Raw genomic sequence first — 18,355 nt, 5'->3', positions numbered from 1 at the left:
TTTTAAATGTTGTTAAGAAGAATGTTTGCTAATATCTGCAACAGTCTGCTAGGGGAATATAGTGGCATATCAACCAGCTGCAGATTTCCAAGCAACTCTTTCAAAAAATGCATGCCACTTGCTTTTCAAAGGTTATGGACTTGATACAGAAATTACTGGATAATTTTCTGATGCAGAAGGCTACTGATGTTTTCTGGCCCTTGAAATCCATGAACTCACAAATTTGCATGAGATAAAGCAATTGAAAAACAAAGGCCACTAGGACAGAGAATGAGTCAGGTGCAGATGTGTCTTAGACAAATCAATTTATTTTCCCTTGTCTGAAAGGCCCTTCCGACAAATTATTTAATGAGATTATCCTAAATCTTTTTCACAGAAGTCAGCCTTAAATCTGATTTTAGAGATTACCTGCTGCAATAATCCAGACATAATTCCTAAAATGCACTCGGGAATGCTGGGTCCAGTACAGGACACATTTAGGCCACAGAAGAGCTGCAAATACCCCAAGAGACCCTGCTCACTGGGAGACTCTGGGAAAAGGTACTATCTGTTTTGCACACTTGCCAACCACAAATCAAATATATTAAAACATTAAAAAAAGGAAAAAAAAAAAGAAAAAAAAATCAAAATTAATGGAGCTTTATGGACACCATCAGGAATGCAGCAGGAAGTAATCAAGTACAAGATCACGTTGCTTGTGTGACTGTTGCCATGACATTCAAAAAGCACTTAGTGTTATCATAGACTATGAATATTCTGTTGGCTGATTGATAGTCTGTGGCTTTTTTTCCTTGTAAGCAAATGCAATGACAATATTAAACAATTACTGATAATGTCACCCAGCTGCTTTCCTGCTGCCTGGGTGACAGGAATTCTGAACTGCAGGAAAAACAAATTTATTAAAGGATGGAGAATCACCCTCTGCTCGCTGGCGTTGCGTTTGACCAGGCACAGCACAGCAGAAGGCTTCATTTACAGCAAATGAAAGAAACACATCCTCAGTAAACTTTACTAGGGGAAGTACCATGGGGCTTATTTGGCTCTGATTAGATCAATGAGACTCTCTAAATACAGCAATTAAAAATACAATTGGTAGCAATGTAGGCTGCTTTAAGCGTCTGCACGCCTGAGAAGTTCATACAGGAATAAACTTGTTAAAGTACATTTCTTCATTAGTAAATAATCAATATACAAGATACTTGGTAGCTTCACATGGAGCAATGATGAGGGCCAAATTTTCCTCAGCTGAGTGTTTCACCAGCCTGTTGCCAAGAGCCACTGCAAAGGGCCTAATTTATGGGTTATCTACCAAATTGTGTCCATCTTTTCCCTTAATTATCCAGCAAGGACTATATGTCCCAGGATGCAACGTCTGACCACGAGCCAAGCAGAATTTTGGGCTTGGATCAAAGACTAATTTTGGCTCCTGCTGTTGCTGGGTGTGATGGAGTCACTGGAAGCATAATGGGAAGATCTGCAGTGGAGTTTGGTGTGGGATTTGGGATTGTATCCTTTGGCTACAAACTTGACCTGGATCTGATGGCCAGGACTAAAATATCAGCACCTTACAAAACCACTTACAACACTGAGGACTTGGCAGATACCTCCACTATTTCATGCTTGAAACAGAGGGAGTTTTAGCTGCACTTCTGTGCCAAGGTTTTATTACTTGTCCCGGAAATGAGAAATCCAGGTCACACTTCAGAGGTGCAGAGAGGTCATCTCTTCCCACCACTTGTGCTCCTCCTTGCATGCATGAGGTTCTCAGGGTGAGAAGATCTGGTCCAAAGTGTGCAGTTTCTCAGTTTTATGGCTTTCAGAGGAGGTTAAAGGCTGTCTCCTCTCTTGCTGTGAATCTTATTGCTACATGTGAAGTCAAAGCAAATATCTTTACACATGATAAAGATTTGACCCTAAATTCATAGAGATTATAGTCTCTCTAAACCCTATAAAATTTAACAGAGATGAATATCCTGTTCATGGGCTTTTAAAGCGTTTTATGTTGGGGCTTTTATTTTATTTTACATTAATTTTTATGGGAGGGTTAAAGTAAACCGTAGCAATAATAGCATTTTCTCTTAAATTTTACAACACTTTGCCAATAAAAATTGGCATTTTGGTATGTGCAGAGAGAAAAATATCAGAGGCTGACAAATTAGAAAAAATGTGAGAGGTTTCACAACAAAAACAGGCAGTAGCTTACCAGCTGGGTAAATCTTCGTGACATGTAAAAGATGATTTCAAAAATAGTGTTTTGAATCCCAAAGTGCACATGAATCAAGAGCAAAGTGCTATATTACAATAATATAAATATAAATATGAATATGAATATAAATAATATAAATATATATTTTAAGGCAGATGTCATGTGAGAGATGAGCTCAGGATGTAGATGAAGGGAGATTCAGGATGTAGGACACAGAGATTTTGTCCACATTTGCACCTTCTAATAAAGTGTTGGACAATGTCTGGAAGAAAACAATGGGAATGATTATGGTTTAGAAAACATGACCAGTGAAGAAAGGTTAAGTGATGCAGGTTTCTGTTGTCCAGAAAAGAGAAGCCTGAGGGGTTGTGAAACAGATTGTTGTGGAAAGGTGTAAGATAGGGCAGGGATTAATTACAAGAGAAGGACAATCTGGTTTACTCTGCAGGGAGAAATGAAGTGGGCTTAGGAAAACCTCTTTAAGAGTAAGACTAGATGAGCACTGAGAGAGGAGCTGGTTACCTGGGAGTAAAATCTCCTCTTTGAAATATTGAGAATAATTTGTGTGCACTCCTACAGTGGACAGTGCAAATGTGCCTGTTTTCTGTCCAAGCCTGAGAGCCTTCAAAGCCTAATTTTTAAATAAATTTTACTATATACTGAGACAGTTTGGTATATGCTGTTTCTTGAGCAGTTTACAAACAGACAGAGCTTCAGAATATTCATTTGAAAGGTGTGTAGGTGGGCAGGTATTACAACTTCAGTGTAGAAAAGTGGGGGAGAGAAAAACATGGGTTAAGTAATTTCCCTAAGGCCAAGGAAGCAACAAGCATGTCAGACAAGGTTCACCTACAAGCATTTCTGCATCCAACAATCCTCAGAAGCCCACACCCACCCTTTCCATCTCAGAGCATCTACCTTTTGGGGCTCACTTTTCATCTGGCTCTATTTTCATGCAGTTGCCTGGCAGCTTCCTTGTTTTTGTCTCCTGAGCACTTTGCTACTCACCACATCAATAATCGCACAGCTTGAGTTTGTAGCTGCCTTATGACAGGTGAAGGGAGCTCCTCACCAGCCTCCAAACCCTTCTACCAAAGCTCTGCTGAGCTGCATAAAGCATTGGAGTGACCCAAGATTTTGTCCCAGTGAGCAAAAGTCTGCCACTAATGACACCATCAAACCTCCAGTAAAAAGAGCTGGATCAGACTGGAGGAGAGTTTGTTTTCTTGCCTGGAAGATGATCAGCACATGGCAAGAGTGCAGGTTACAGTGCTCATTGATTGCCCAAACTATTCCCTTAAACAAATCCCCCGGAAAAAAAATTCCTAGCCAGCTCAGAATGTCAGTTTCAGAGGGGAATGAGCAATCTTCAGGATATGATCATCTTTCAGATAGCACTGGGATAACGTGAGGGCTGGTTTTTCTGTGAGTTCTTGACAAAGGAGGTTGCATTCTCTGAGCACACCACAAACTCATTTAAAGATAAGAGGTCTGCTGGCCAGAGCAGCAAACACAACAGTGGTATCACTTCAGATTGACAGCCATTGCTTTCTTCCTTTATTCCCTTCATTGTTTTTCAATTCACTTAGAAGGCATCCACGGCCTTGAGGGACCAGGAACAATCACATTTAGAATAGTACAGCTGTAATTCAATAATTTGCCTTTTTTCCTCACTGAGAATTGCTCCTTCACCAAAATACCCGTCCACTTTCTTCTGCCTTTCTACATAAGGTATGGAATACCCCAACACCATGCTGAATATTAATTAATCTCTCATAATCAGCTGGCTGAATGACCCTGTTCTTACCACAGCATCTTTAAGAGTCAAGCCAGAAAATCCTTATGTCTTGTGTTGGAGGATTGATGCCAAACCATGGCTGACTCCTCTGTGGAATTACCTCCTGGATGTGCAATAGCAGCACCACAAGCCTCCCCGGGCAGCCCAGCCCTGTGAGCCCCCAGCAGTCACAGCTAATTTGTGCATATGCTGCCTTTGGATGGGCGCCACGCAATTAAGAGGACGCCCTGGAGGCATTAACATTCCTCATCTCGCAGGGAGGGCGGTGGGAGAAGGCAGCAGAAGTTTATGGGGTGTTATCCATGGGAGTGTGTTATTTCAACAGCATTTGTACCAATCTGTGAGGACGATTCAGAGCTGGGCAGGGAGCCAACACAAAGAGGTTTCTGAGGCCACAGCGGAAAACTTGGGAAGTCCCTGTTTGCTGGAAGAAGATGGTGATGAGGCAGCAGGGGGAACTGATGGTGCTGGACTGGAAAATGCTGATTTCACTTCTGACCTGTTCTGTCTGGGGTTACACACACTCTGTAGGGTGTTTGTAACCCTGACTCCCAGAAAAAGGGCCATCAGCTAGATCCCTGTGAAGCCCTGACAACAACAAGAGTTATCAAGGGCTTCATCCCTCCTGAGGAAGAACAGAGACACTGCACAGCAAGGACCCCAGTGTTCTTCAGGGCCTTGGTATCAAACCAAATGACCTAAAAATTCCAAAGGACCAGAGCCAAGATCTTGCCATGACAAAGTTCTTTGCACCAGAGAGCTCCTGGGGTGCAGGGGCCCTGTGGGTGAGTTTCTCGGGCTATCACAGAGCCCCTGTCCCTGGGGAATCCATCAGCTGAGTGCTCTGAGTTACTGCTGCAGCCTTAGACTGAGAGAAAGTCTGAGGCTGACATGCTTTGACCAAGACATCTTGGAAGCAAGAAAACTGGAGAAGCTTTGACAGGAAAAAATTAAGCCAAATTTCCAGCCCGTGTTGCTCTTAGAGACCCAGTGTGTCCCATTACTGTCTGGCAGGAGGATCTTGGCTTCATGGTCCATCCCAAGCTGTGTCCAGACAGTCCATCTCTAGGACCACCTGGGAATGGTAAAAGTCCTTGCCTTTACAAGTCTGGCATGGGCAGGACTGTGTCTGTTCTCCTTATCAACATGTTATAGGGAGGAAAGCACTTGGTGCCACTCCTCCCTGCATCACTCCTACATTTAAAAAGCTACAAAATATATAGAATAAATGAATTCAAAATACTGCACTTTCAGCTAGACTGGTTTTGGGAAAAATACATTCTCTCCCACCATTAGTGCATTTATCCCCCAGTGCTAAAATGTGTGTACTGAGGCTTCAGCACTGCTGGCTAATTGAGGAGTGTTGTCATCATCATAAAAGGAAGAAAATCGATTCAAATCAAAATGCCACAAACTATGACCTTATTCAAATCAGGAAAAAACCCCAATCCCAACCTCTAACAGCTATGGTAGGATGCCAGAGAAGCCGAGAAGCCACGCAAGGTGCACAGCATTGATTACTGTGTAATAATGATTTCCCTTCAGCCCATAGACCCCACTGTATCCTTCATTCAGCGTTCCAGAGCAAACCTGAGCATCCTTGGGGCTGGGAAGTAACACACACCAGACCTTGTGGGGGTTGCAGGTTAAGTGTTGCACTCAGGTTTTATGGAGCAGAGGAGTAGATAAATTCTGTCCAATCAATGTAAATGCTCAGCATTAATTTTTGCTTCTGAGAGTCTTTAAGTGCTTTTTTAGGGTTTGGAAGTATTTTCTGTGTTTTTCATTTTGTGAATCGGCATGAATCTCTGCCTGGCCCTGAGATTCAGTTTGGTTTGGTTTTGCTTGTTGAATTTACCCGTCATTTCCTGGAAATTAGAGTTTTAAGTATTTCCTTGTTCTCAGTCCTTATTCTGCAATTTTTGGAGTATCACAGACAAAGGAGTGACCACACTCCTGGCTGAAGACAAATTGGCAAGGAACAGTTCCCTCAAGGGTGGTGGTATAACACAAGTTTGCATCACTAACTCCCTGCCCTGAATTTCATCCCCTTTGGGTTTGGTCTTTTCTCCACTGACACTAATTCTTTTACAACATACGTAATAGGCAATGCAGCTTTATTTCACCCCTCTGTTTGTTCTGGGGGTGATATCTCCCAGGGGAGATTAATGATTTAAGCTGATTTAATGGTGTGCATACTTTCTACAGGGGAAAAAAGAAATGAAAAGAAAAAAAGAAAAGAAAAAACGCGAAGAGAAGGAAAAGGAAAGAAAAGATAAAGAAATCCCTCCTCTTTTTCTGCCCAGACTGAAAAATGTTGTCTTCTTTTGCGTTTTTGGGCTCTTTTCTGCATTGATACTTGTTGTTTTCTGACTTTGATAGCCTCCTAAACAATTTTACCATCTTTCTGTACATCTGTGATGTTCCCATAATTAATGTGAGTCATTCCTACCAAAAAGCCTGGAACTGAGCTGAGTGTGTAAGAATGTACAGTTTATCTCTACTTAATTTCAGGGGTTTTGCCAGGAAAGACTCTGACTCTATACTATATAGTCCCATTCACCTCCTTGTTCTGCCACCTTTCCCTTTTCTTCTTGCTCTATCCAGGAGAAAAGTCAGCTCACTTGGCAAAAGAGGTTTGTTATATCTGTGGAAGAGATTTGAAATATGTGGGCTGATGTTTCCCCTTGCACTTGCTGAGGCACCAGAATGCTGTTACCACTCATTTAAAAGGATGTTCAAAAAAACCTCAAACCCAGACATAGGTGATAAAACTGTGGTCTAAGCCAAAAATAGGAAAAAAAGTACTTAAGACTTGTAAAGAGCTGGTTGGAGGTTAAAGAAATGCCAAAAAATATTTCTGGTAATTTTTTTCTTCTCAATCTACCTGACAGTCCACTTTAATAATAATGTGTTTACTAACTAGAAACTTTTCACTCAACAAGAATGCAAAGACCATTAGTAAATGCACAAGAGTGATTTAAAATAGGGTAACTACTGGCATATGCAGACACATATTTCTAAAATGAGTTGCAACACATAGTAAAAGTCACACCCATTTTATAAAGCTTTCTTTACTGCCCTGTCAAGTGGGGGAAAGTAATCAGATTCAGCTTTCATGTGGACCAAGCTGTTTATTCCAGGCAAAGATGGCATAGAGAGAGATGCAAATGGGAGGACACAAATTCCCTCCCCACCCTCAGCACATGGTTTTCCACAGGGCTCTGTTTTCATTTGTGCATTCAGGAGCTGCCTGGCATTTCCATACAGTCAGTTCAGCCCTGCTCACACCTACTCCCACGGCTGCCAGTTTTGTCAGCCTGGGTTACTCCAAAAAGGTGCAAGGAGAAATTATTTACTGCTGTCAATTTATCTGGAATTCTTAGAGGGAATTTATAACATTAGCTTAAGTAAAAATAGCCAGAGGACAACAGTCATATTATGCTTTCTGATATTATACACTGCATTGGGTGGGTATCAGGGTGAAAAGATAGAAAAGGCCAGGGATGAGTGGATGTTTCATGATGCAGTTTTTAATTGCACGATCAGATGCTTCCTTTACCCTAACCTCTGCACCCATATTTTCTTCTTCCTTGTGTGGGGTGGAGCTGCCTTAAGGATGAATCAGGGAAGGTGTCTGCTTTCTAAAGGGCTCCTTGGCATTTGTGGCAGACAGAGGGTGCACGAGGAATGAAGCTGGGGAGTGCTGCAGAAGGTGAAGGAGTCTTTGGGTGAAGATGTTTGGTGATGAGTGACTCATATATCCCAAACTTTTACTAATGATCCCTGACATCTAAGCTTTATTTTTGGGTTTCTGAGAGACACCCCTGGCACATGACTTGGAGAAAACCTGTGCTCTACCAGAAGCAAATGGTGAGGGACACATTGAACATAGCAAGTGCTGTGTGATGTTGAGGATACAGAGAAGTCAGAAATGGCCCAAATCTGAAACAGACCTTTAATGATTCCTTCATGGCTCAATTCTACATCAGTCAAATAGAGACAAACCAGAGCATGATTACAGGTTTTGATAAACTTTGATACTGTTGTAATTAATGTTTCAGAAAAATGAAGCATACAAGAAAATTATACAAGAAAATGAGTAATTCTGTTTTCAGGGCAGTATTCAGTAAATAAGACCTAGGGTTATTCGGTAGGAAATTAGGAGAATACAAAATAAGGAATAGCTGCTCATTATCTGAGCAGTGTCCATTTTATGCAGGAGACAAGAAGAAGCCCATGAAAAAAAACATTTGTGGGACTGCATTGTTAGATGAGATAGAGCTCCAGGGATGTCTCTTGCTCCAGTATTTCCCAGATTTGCATATTGATGGTGTTGCCTCTTAAAAAAGCAGCTTTACAGGTGTGCATTTTACCACCCACATCCAGCTGGGACATGGGGTTTGGGCTGAAGGGGGTTTCCATGGTATGGGCACAAGTGCTCCACCTCATCTCTGCCCCTCTACCCCTGCCTCCAGAACTCATCTCTTTAGTCCTAGCTGCCTCTTCTCCAACTCCTTTCTCCAGCCCTAATCCTCTGTCCACATCCTCCTCTCCCCCTAGACTGTTTATTCCAGCTCAGATTGTGTTTCTCTTCCACTTGTGCCTTATTTTCCACACTGCCTCAGGTGTCAGCAGGGATCCCAGGGATGCACACAGGCTTCCTTGTCTCACACACTGGGAGTCACCAGTTTAACAGAGACAAGAACAGAGCCTGGCTTAAAGCTCAGATGAGCAGGTTCCAGCCTAGATGTTTCTCAGGAAACCCTACCAGGGTGCCTTCAGTAGCAGCAGAAATGCCACCCAAATACCAGTGAGGGTGTGAGGCCCTGGTGCCATGGAGAGGTATCTGATGTTATGAAGACACATTTAATCTCTCATCTCACCTGATCTCTCTCTAAAGACCACAATACATTAGGGGAGGGGTTGTGCCAGCCCTAATGAGGCTAAATATTGCCTTATTTGTGCCATATAATTATTTGGCCTGGTCATGGAATATTTGCTGAAAAGATTAGTCTTATAAGTAATTAGTCTTTCTGAAAAAGAATACCAGTGGTACCAGATAATACTCTAACTCCCTCTATCCAAAACAATTTAATCTCTTCTAAATGAAATCCATTTTTCTAAAGAAAAATTATTTCCACAGTATTATTCAGAACCTGCCCATGGAGAGATTCAACTTTAGATGAAGCAGTAATGGTTTCACCTAACTTTGTATTTCAGCTCCTAAGCTACTAGAATTATTTGACCATGTAATTAAGGAAGGGTTTTCTTACCAACATGATGCCTATAATTAAAATCTCACACAAATGTGTGCATGGAAGAATAGGGCAGGGCAGAGAAGAGAAGAGACCAAAGTGTCTGACAGGTTTACATCAAAGGACCTGAGCTCCTGCAGCTCTGAGCCAGAGGGAGGGGAAGAAGGGAAGACAGGACTGGCTGATAACTGACTTGATATATTGTTTTTGACCTCCTGTCTTCAAAGCCCCAAGTGGTTTGAGTGCTGTCTACACGGGAGATGTCTTCTACCTTTAATGTTCCTTCAGCACAGTCAAGCTTTGCAAGTGTTTGTGCTACCAAGAGGAGAAGAGTGATGATATCTGCCTGTTTTCAGAGGGACTGGAATGGGTTTGGCTCCTGCTTTGGACTGTGCCTCATCAGTGGTGTAGTCCAGTGGACCCCGTGTCATGTCCTGAGAGCCAGCACCTTCCTCTGGTGTTGCACAGGAGAGCCATGAACAAAATTTTGTAGGAAAAAAAGAAAATAAAGGAGCGGTGCATTTTTATTATTGATATTTATACTGCATTTACTACTAAATCAGCCTTAAATAGCTGTTCAGCCTGTCATGTAGGACCCAAGTCAATGGCTCTGCCTCAGGACAGCTGCATCTGGGGGAGATTTTCCTGTTCTGAACATGAGGAGATGTTGGGTGCTGGGAAGCTGCAACACAGCACTGCCACAACAGCTGAGCTCCTGCACAAAGGAGCAAGGGCTTTCCCTAAAAATCCCCAAACAAATCACCCAAATGGGGACTTGAGGCTTGAAGAGAAGAAGGGATTGAGTCCCTGAACTGGTCTGCTGTGTGTTGTGACTGTAGAAGGGAGGGGGAAATCCCTCCCTCATAGGATTACCAAGCCAAGGACCAAGACACCAAGGAAACACAGGTGTGGATGACTGATGCATGAAAGAAGCCAACCTGAAGAGTGAAAATGCTCTCATTTGGTTGATATCTGCTGTGGTCAGGGAAACAGGACTTTGTATGTTTATTGACATTGTAATATGTTTATAAATCCCATCAAAAAGACACCTGCAGCTGTCCTGGTCTCCTATGAACTGTAGCAACCTGAAGGGCTTGGGATTTTTGTCTTGCTGGTTGAACTCCAAATGTGGTCAGAGTTTTGGTCTCACAGATTTGGTGGGGTTTATATTGGGATGTAGATAAAGGAAGGATGCAGGGAAAGTTAAGGTACATTAGGTGTGTGTTCTCAGGAAGAAAGCCCACACACCCAGCTGCAGACATATTTTACATTTATTTAAATCCAGTAAAATACTGTAAGAAATAGCTGACCATTCCTGAAATCCATTCTGAGGTGCTTAGAGCTATGCTGGTATGAACTGGTTATGGATCAGACATTTTTTACATGAAATATGCATCATGCAAGTGCTTTATTTCCTTCCATATACTCCCAAACATTAAACACATGCAGTCTCTACCAACACTGCCTTCAGAATAACCCAATATACCAGGCAGACGTGTAGGAGAGCTGTTTTCCTCCATAGATAACTACCAGGCTGGCATTTTGGAGCAACCATCATTTTTTGCTTCATAATCATCTCACTCATATCTCTCTGATTTTTTTCAGCTTTCCCATATTTGCAGCAGTTAAGACTTCGTGACCTTCCCCAGGGAATGCAACCTGTGATTCACAGCTAAAGAGTGGGTGTCTCTGTCTGAGTTCTGCTTTTGAAAAGGGTGGCAAATTGCCTCTACAACAGCTGCCATTAAGTAAAATACTTAATGAAATGACTGGGAAAATGAGTGCTCACCAGTGTATTTTCTCTGCACTTCCTAAAAATGCCTGTGACCCACATACTGAGCTAGCAAGCTTTATGCTCTTAGTACCATCATCATCAGCTTTCTTCCCTCCAGTCCGTGCCTTTGCCATACTGCATTTTAAACATTATTATTAATTATTATGTTGTTGTTATTGCTATGATTGCTATTATTAATTTCATTTTGGTACCTCTGTGGTCTTTGCATAGGCCCCCAGTGTGCTTTTCTGTGAGCTCCTATGGAAGCCAAGAGAAGGTCCTTTGGCACTTTCAGGCAACCTCAGCCACAGGAAGATTTAGGGAATGTAAGACCCTCCTGGGCACCTCTGCTACAGCCTGGATTTGCAGAGGCTGAGCAGGACACAGAATTGAGGCCAGGGTGCAGGATGGCTTGAGCTGGGACATGGTGTCTGGGCACTGGGAGGTGAGCAGGGCACAAGGAAGCAGTTCCTATTTCCATCCCCTAAAAGGATCCAGTGGTATTTGATACACATTGTGAGAGCTTTGGTCACTAAGGCACACTGTGATCATTCCAGGCTCCAGCACAACAGTGTGCGAGGCCTGACTGCACCTCCCAGTGCTATGGTCCCCATGCTGAGCTGGTGATGGCAGAGAGGGGATCAAACTGTCTGTGAAAGCCAAAGCAACCCCAGCATTGTGATTATCCTGGTTCATCTCAGGGGCTGTCTGACAGTCACAGGAGAGCTCAGCAAGGGCTGAACACACTCAACCTGGTGTGCAGCCAAGGGAAGGTCCTAGGATAGTGTAGCCTGCACTCAGTTGTGCTCCTGAGGATGCTGAGAATGGACAGCACCCCCCAGGCTTTAGATCATGAATACAATCTGGAAATAGCAGAATCTGAACCACAATCCTTCCTTCTTAAAAACTGAGGCAAAATGCTCTTATTTCCTCCCAAACTTCAGCAGGGAGCATCTAGGGACAGGGATTGTGTTCTCATGGTCCAGAACTAAACATACAAGTCCCCATGCTGGATTTTGGGCTCCCAGTGCTCTGCCATTCCTATTAGCAGTGCAGAGTCTGGCTCCTGCCCAGGATACACAGAGTTTCCTCTCCCTGGACAGTAAATAACCCACCCCTGCCGAGACTGGGCACGAGTACAGGGCCCAGTCAGGCATGGAGCTCACTGCTCTGCTGCAAAGCCCAGCCGGGGAGGAAAAATAACCTTTCAGTTTTATGTTCAGTGATATATTGTCTTTAAATCTGAATGGGTTTAGGAAATGTTACAGAACAGAAACTGCTCTGCTTTTCCAGAGGCATAATGTTATGGTACAGTTGTTCCAATGCCAAACTCTGCTCTGAGTTATGCCCCTACATCCTCTTTCCCAGGTATTTATAAAATTATGATCAACAGTAGCAGACACGGGACTTCATTATTTCTTGAATTGCCTTTCTTTTTTACTATCTACAAGCTCAGAGAATTACATATGGCCTCATTAACCTGTGTGTCAAACTGATAATAAGACAAGGAAGGAGGTTCCCCTTCAGCTGCTCGACAGCCTGTGCAGGGGCCCTGTGGAAGGGCTGCAGAGGGAACACCAGCACTTCCCAGTTTGTGCTGTGAGCTTCATGTGTCTGTGGGTGATTCCACAGGAACCTGCAATGTTGTGTTTGTGTGCTCACTGCCCAGGTGAGGTGACTCCATCTGGGAAACCAGAAGCCCCAGAAATAAAAGGCTTTGGAAATCTCACTCTGTAAGTGTCATTAGCATTGGTATGTGTCTCTCATGATGGGATGCTCAAAATGAGAGTGAAAAACACAGTTGTATCCAAACAGGGATCTCAGACTCCATAGGAGCAACGTGAATGCTTTTGGAGAGATGGGGGTAACTTTTGTCTTTTGGTATTCTTAAAAACACCAGGACTGGTTTCACAACATACACAAAAGAATTATTCTGCCTCTTGGCTTCTACAAGAGTGCTGTAAACTGATTTTAATATGCATAGCTGGCCAGACAGTGCAGGATCCCAACCTGAACTTCTGCAGGATAGCTCGCAAGATTAAAGTTTAGAATCTGTTTAAATGTTTTGCTGCATGCAGCTGCACAAAAACCCCTGCTTATATAAACTTCTTTTCAGTGCCATCCAAGAAGGGTGAAAGACCACAGCAATCCACAGGTGTAAGCCAGACTTTGCTTTCCCAGGGGTAATTTCTCCTCCTGATTTCCTCCCCAACAATCTCAAAGGTCAGCTGTCACAGCCTTTGCTATTTAAGATTCTCAGGGTATAGTGTACTTCCCAAAGTTTTTCTGATTCGAGCCACTGTGAACTTCTCAAAGTAAGGCACAAGGACAACTTAACCATTCTTTGTGAGAGATCCAGCGGTCAAAAACTAAGTGGCTTTGAAAGCAGAGCCAACAGGGCTTAACAAACCAACAGGAACACCATGGGAGTTTGCTAATCCCCAAAATCTACAATAAACAGATAAAGTTAATAAGATTCAATAAACAAGAAACAACCCCATTAATGCTTAAAGAGCACTATCTAAATACTACACACTTTATTTACTGAGTTCCCTTGCTGAATTTGCTGTACACAGGAACACTCAAAATTCATTATCTTTGGATGCAAAGCTCAGTAAATTTGACAGTAATTAATCTCCATTTACCCTCCGCGTGTGTTTCTGAACAGACGAAAAGTTCATTGAAAAAGTTCTTTCAGCTGCTCTGAAAGGGAAGCAGTGCTTTGATAAACAAAAAAGCACCAAACACAGGCTTCTGAAAGGAAAATAGAGCAGTAGCCAGTTCTGCGTGGTTCGAGCCAGGTGCTCATTGCAAATTCAGTAGCGTGCACTGGCAAGTGTCAGCAGCAGAGAAACTGAAATTACTGAAATTCTTATGCCAGTGTAATTTGCTGAAGGCGATGCACTGAGGGTTAAAGCAAATTGTGCATGTGTTGAGGATTATAAAACAAATTAAAATGGAGGCTAACAAAAGGAGTGCAATATTTATGCATTTCTTCATTCTTTTCACTTTGTGGTACTCAATCAACTTCACAGTCTCTTAAGGTGGCATGGGGACATTGCTATTGTGTACATTCATTTGCTCTGAAAATGGGAGCTCAGACATCCTAGGCTACAGAATTTAACTGGTTCTGGTAATATTTTTAAGTACCTCTATTAACCTACCAAATATTTACAACCCATCCATTACTTCTAATCAAGTGAAATTTAATCAACACAAAAAATGCAGTAACTTTCCTGTTCAGTGCGTTCTACTTATCTGCTTCAGTTTTGATATATCAGCCCATTTTACCATGTATCCCTTTCCTTTCCCTAGAATTCCTGCATCTGTGCACCTGGTTATACAAAAGCAGAAATATTTTAATCACCCACAGCTTGCTGCAGTGGAGTCCATTACATGGTGTAATGAGCTTAGTGTTTAACACACAATTTGCCAAATATTTTAAAGAGTTTCTAAAGTACCCACTGTATGATCACTCAGCACAGCCCAGCAACCAAGTGGGTTATTACCTTGTGGAATGAGAAGCAAGTACTCTATGAAATATGCTCTTGGTTGTATATTCCCAGCCCTCTGCTGGCAAGCCCTGCCATGGAGCTGCTTGGAGAAGTGAGGATACTGTGTCTGTGTCTCTGTCCAGTGTCTCAGCTCCAGCCCTCCTGCACAACAAACTGGACTTTTTTAGTCAAGATGTGCCCACCTGTCCCTCTGTCAGCTCTGACATGGAGTGACAACCCCTGTGAACAATAGGGACCAAAGAGCTCACAGCAATCTTATTTTCAAGTGCCACCATGAGATTCACCCAAGCCCACCTGCAGGGATTTAGACCTCATTTCAATTCCAGGGACCCTTGCATTTGGCTGTGAGAGGCAGATGTAGGCTGTCCTCACCTGCTGGTGACAGGCTGTGAGAAGTACCTGCAGAGTCAGCTCTTGCTCTGACTTACCCATGGAAATAGAGAAAATTGTTTGGCTTTAGTTTTCTGTCTAGATTTGAGCAGGCTAAAAAGGAGACTCTAAGGATAAAACAATCTTTTTTTGCATTTCACTCTGGCAGGGAGATGTTTTCACACAGGTACAACTCTTGGAGCTCCAAGAAGCTCCAGGCTCTTTCCAGGCAGCTCTGCCTGAAATGACCAGAAACCCACTGTCCTTCACGTCACTGTGCAAACCAAAGGACAAAAAAACTTCTAACTAGCCTCCAACAGTTTCAGCCTTAGCGTAAAACAAGTGACAACAGATGGGATCAGACAGACGGGGGAATAGAGGAGGAAAAGGAGGCAGTACCAGGGAGTGTGACAGGCAGGGGTCTTGGCACATTGGCAGCCTCGCTGTTGTCAAGTTGGTTTTTTTTTGTGTAGTCATCACATATTAACGTTGTGTTTGGGGAGTTAATAGATTTTACACTTGATTTTCTGGCAGAGAGCAGGGAGCCACTGCCAGCCACGAAGCATCTTGGAAATGAGATTAGTTTTCAAATCTATTCAAGTGATCTATGCATTGTTATTTCTCTGAAAGGTAAAGATGTAAGGGCCAAATCCTGACCTTTATTTCACAGAGTCTATTTGAATATCTCCATCAGCTGCCATGGAACCACTCCAGATTAACAGCAACGTAACACCAACGTCAGGATCTGGATCTGCCAGAGAATCCCATTGATCTTACATCATTGCAATAGCTGATTTAAAATCACATTTCTTTGGCTTGAGAAGATTTTCCCATACACAAAGGAGGTCAGAATCTCCTCCTTTCTCTCCTATTAAGGCAGATTGCGATCCAAAGGATCATGTCTATATTCCCAAGCATACTCTTCTATAGGATCAATAAACTACCTGATAGTGGCAATTGAGATTACACCTTATGGATGGTGTTATATAGGATTTACATCCCAGCTACCAAGCAGGTCAGATGAACAAACAGAATACCCAGTCCTGGACCACTTCCTTTACTCTACTCTGTCATTTTTATAGCTTCACACATGCTGCAGGTGCTGATACTACACACGTCTGATTGTAATCCACACATCAGCCTGAGAGCACACCAGTCCTGGGAGAGACTGCCTCCAGCAGTCCTTTCAAGCCTGGTTAGAGCAGCAGAATGGAAACATCAGCTAAAGCGATGAAAGTTACGTTTTCTAATAATGGAAATGAGATGGGAATGTTGGGCAGCTGATATGGGTTTCCTCTATTATCTGATTTTTGAAAAATAATACTGTGAAATGCCTTACAAAGCCTACACATTAATGAATGTGTTCCTAGTAATGAGAGATATGAATGGCTGGGTCTATAATCCCTTATAAATCTTTCATTCTAAAAACTGCCCATAGCATTGTTCTTGGTAATGGAGAACTATATGAAGTTGTCAGGTTCTTTTTCAAATTATCAACTTACTGTTCAAGACAAAAAAACCTGAATTAAAGTGGAAAAAAAATGCCCCTGGAGAATTGCAGTGCAGATATTTGCTGGCAAATTATTTTTATTTAAATCACTTTTCTTGGTTTTAATATTGAAAAGACTTTAAATCATTGAAGAGCCTTTAATTTAGGATAGTGGATGGCAGGGATGTAATTGAGGAGATCAGACTAGCTGATCTGCTTCAGCACAGGGGCTGGACCAGACAATTCCTCAGAATTTTTTCAAGTCTGGCATTTATAGAAACAACTCTTGTCTGACTCTCCCTTCAAACTGTTTGCAACTAAGACGTACAAAGACACCCTGTTGCCAGCAAGGATTGCCACTGAATTCCAATTCTTCCAGTCCTGAGATACAATACAACAGAGTGGGACTGAATGTGGTGATGGACTGAAATGAGAAGGATTTAGCCAAGGCAGTTACCACATGGGATGGAGGCACTGACTAAATAAAATGCAATCAGGATCCAGTCTATCCCCCAGGACCACAAAGAAATAATGGCATAGGGAAGAAATTTTACAAACTAAACCATCACCGTTTTTTCTCTGCTGGAATTCGAGCTTTTTAATGAGGATTACTGTCAAACCTTTAAAGAGAGTTGAGAGTATGAGAAGGCAGCAGACAAGTGCAGCAGTCCCTTAGCTCTGCACACTCACTCTCTGTTAAAACCTTCTGGTCTGGGTCCACAACAAGAGTTCTCCCACCCTGGCAGGGTATCAAAGTGGGCACAGAATCACCCACTTTGCTCATCCGTGCCCCTGTCGCTGCTGGAAACCCCGAGCTGGGGTAGCCCGGCATCCCCATCCGCCCCCGAGCGCAGGTCCGCCTTCCCCGCTGCCTCCCCGGAGACCAGGCACAGACACACAGACACAATGAGAGCCTCCAACTGCAAATTCAAACAAAAATATGGCTGTCTGCTCCAAAAGGCAAACTCATTTACAAAGGTCATCTCTGTCGAGGCGGAGTGATGCGTTGCCCCCCTCTCGGAGGCAACTGCTGCCGCTGCTCTGCCGAGTTACATTGGCCAGAGTAGTTTGGAAAAATAAGAAAGAAAAAAAAATAAATAAAAAAGAGAGAGAGATTGAAAAGAAAAGAGACAAAAGCCCCCTATTCAGAGAGCTACCCCCGCAACTCCCCTTCCCCTCGTCGGGTAAATTGAGCTCCAAAAAAGACATGAACATCTTTCCCCTACCTTCGTCCTCATCGGAGACAGAAGCCCTTCCATTTTGCTCCGATCCTCATGCCAAATCCTCGTCCCCCTCAACTTAGTATCTGGTGCCCGTCTCCAGCATCCCACACGACCAGGAGCATGTCAGGGACCGCCAGGACACCTTTCCTCCAGGGGAGCTCCGCCAGTGCCAACTCTGGATCCTCAGTCAGCCGAGCGGAGCAGCGCTCCTGGAGAGACCTTCCTCCCTCCTCTCCCTCCTCCTCTCTGGCTCTCCGTGCACAAATCTGCCCGCAGCTATGTTTGTACCAAACGAGCCCTGCCTTACGTAATGCATTCAGCCCAGGACGGGCGATCCCAGCCCCAGCCCCAGCCCCAGCCCGGAGCCGCTCGGCGGGGAAAGGTGCGGGACTCTGCCCTGTCTATTGTCAGCCGGGCTCTCTCTCCCAGGAAAGCGCCCAGAAAACTTCGTCACCGCGGAAGATCCGTGGATTCCCCCGGTGCTGACTTAAAAGGGTGTAATCGTCGTTCCGAGCCTCAGCCCAGGAGGTTTTCCCTGCTCGGGAAGCGCCGGCAGTTGGAGCATTTTCTGTGCTGGGCGCGTTTTGCTGTCAGCCAGTGACCAAACCCACGCTGAAAGGGAGTTCCTGTCAATTGTCAGCCGGGAATTCAGGGAGAGAAAGGAAGGAAGAAAGAAAAGCGCACTAAACAAAAGGATTATACTCCTGCAAAGTTGGTCAGCAA

The 18,355-nt window shown here is 43.5% G+C and overlaps 1 protein-coding gene across 1 annotated transcript in view; it reads right to left on the bottom strand.

Moving 5' to 3' along the window:
* The window catches only part of FRMD4A (FERM domain containing 4A), a 270,813-nt gene extending 252,968 nt beyond the window's left edge, over positions 1-17,845 (bottom strand). The window contains exon 1 of the mRNA XM_083859687.1: positions 17,636-17,845. Within this exon, the coding sequence (XP_083715813.1) occupies positions 17,636-17,668 (33 nt within the window). The 5' untranslated portion in view covers positions 17,669-17,845. The remainder of the gene's footprint in view (positions 1-17,635) is intronic.
* Positions 17,846-18,355: the final 510 nt, after the last annotated feature.

The sequence above is a fragment of the Zosterops lateralis genome (genome assembly GCF_965231275.1).
Source record: "Zosterops lateralis genome assembly, chromosome: 4".
Classification (NCBI taxonomy): Eukaryota; Metazoa; Chordata; class Aves; order Passeriformes; family Zosteropidae; genus Zosterops; species Zosterops lateralis.
Note: the sequence above shows the minus strand (reverse complement) of the source record. Positions and strands in the feature narration are given on the sequence as shown.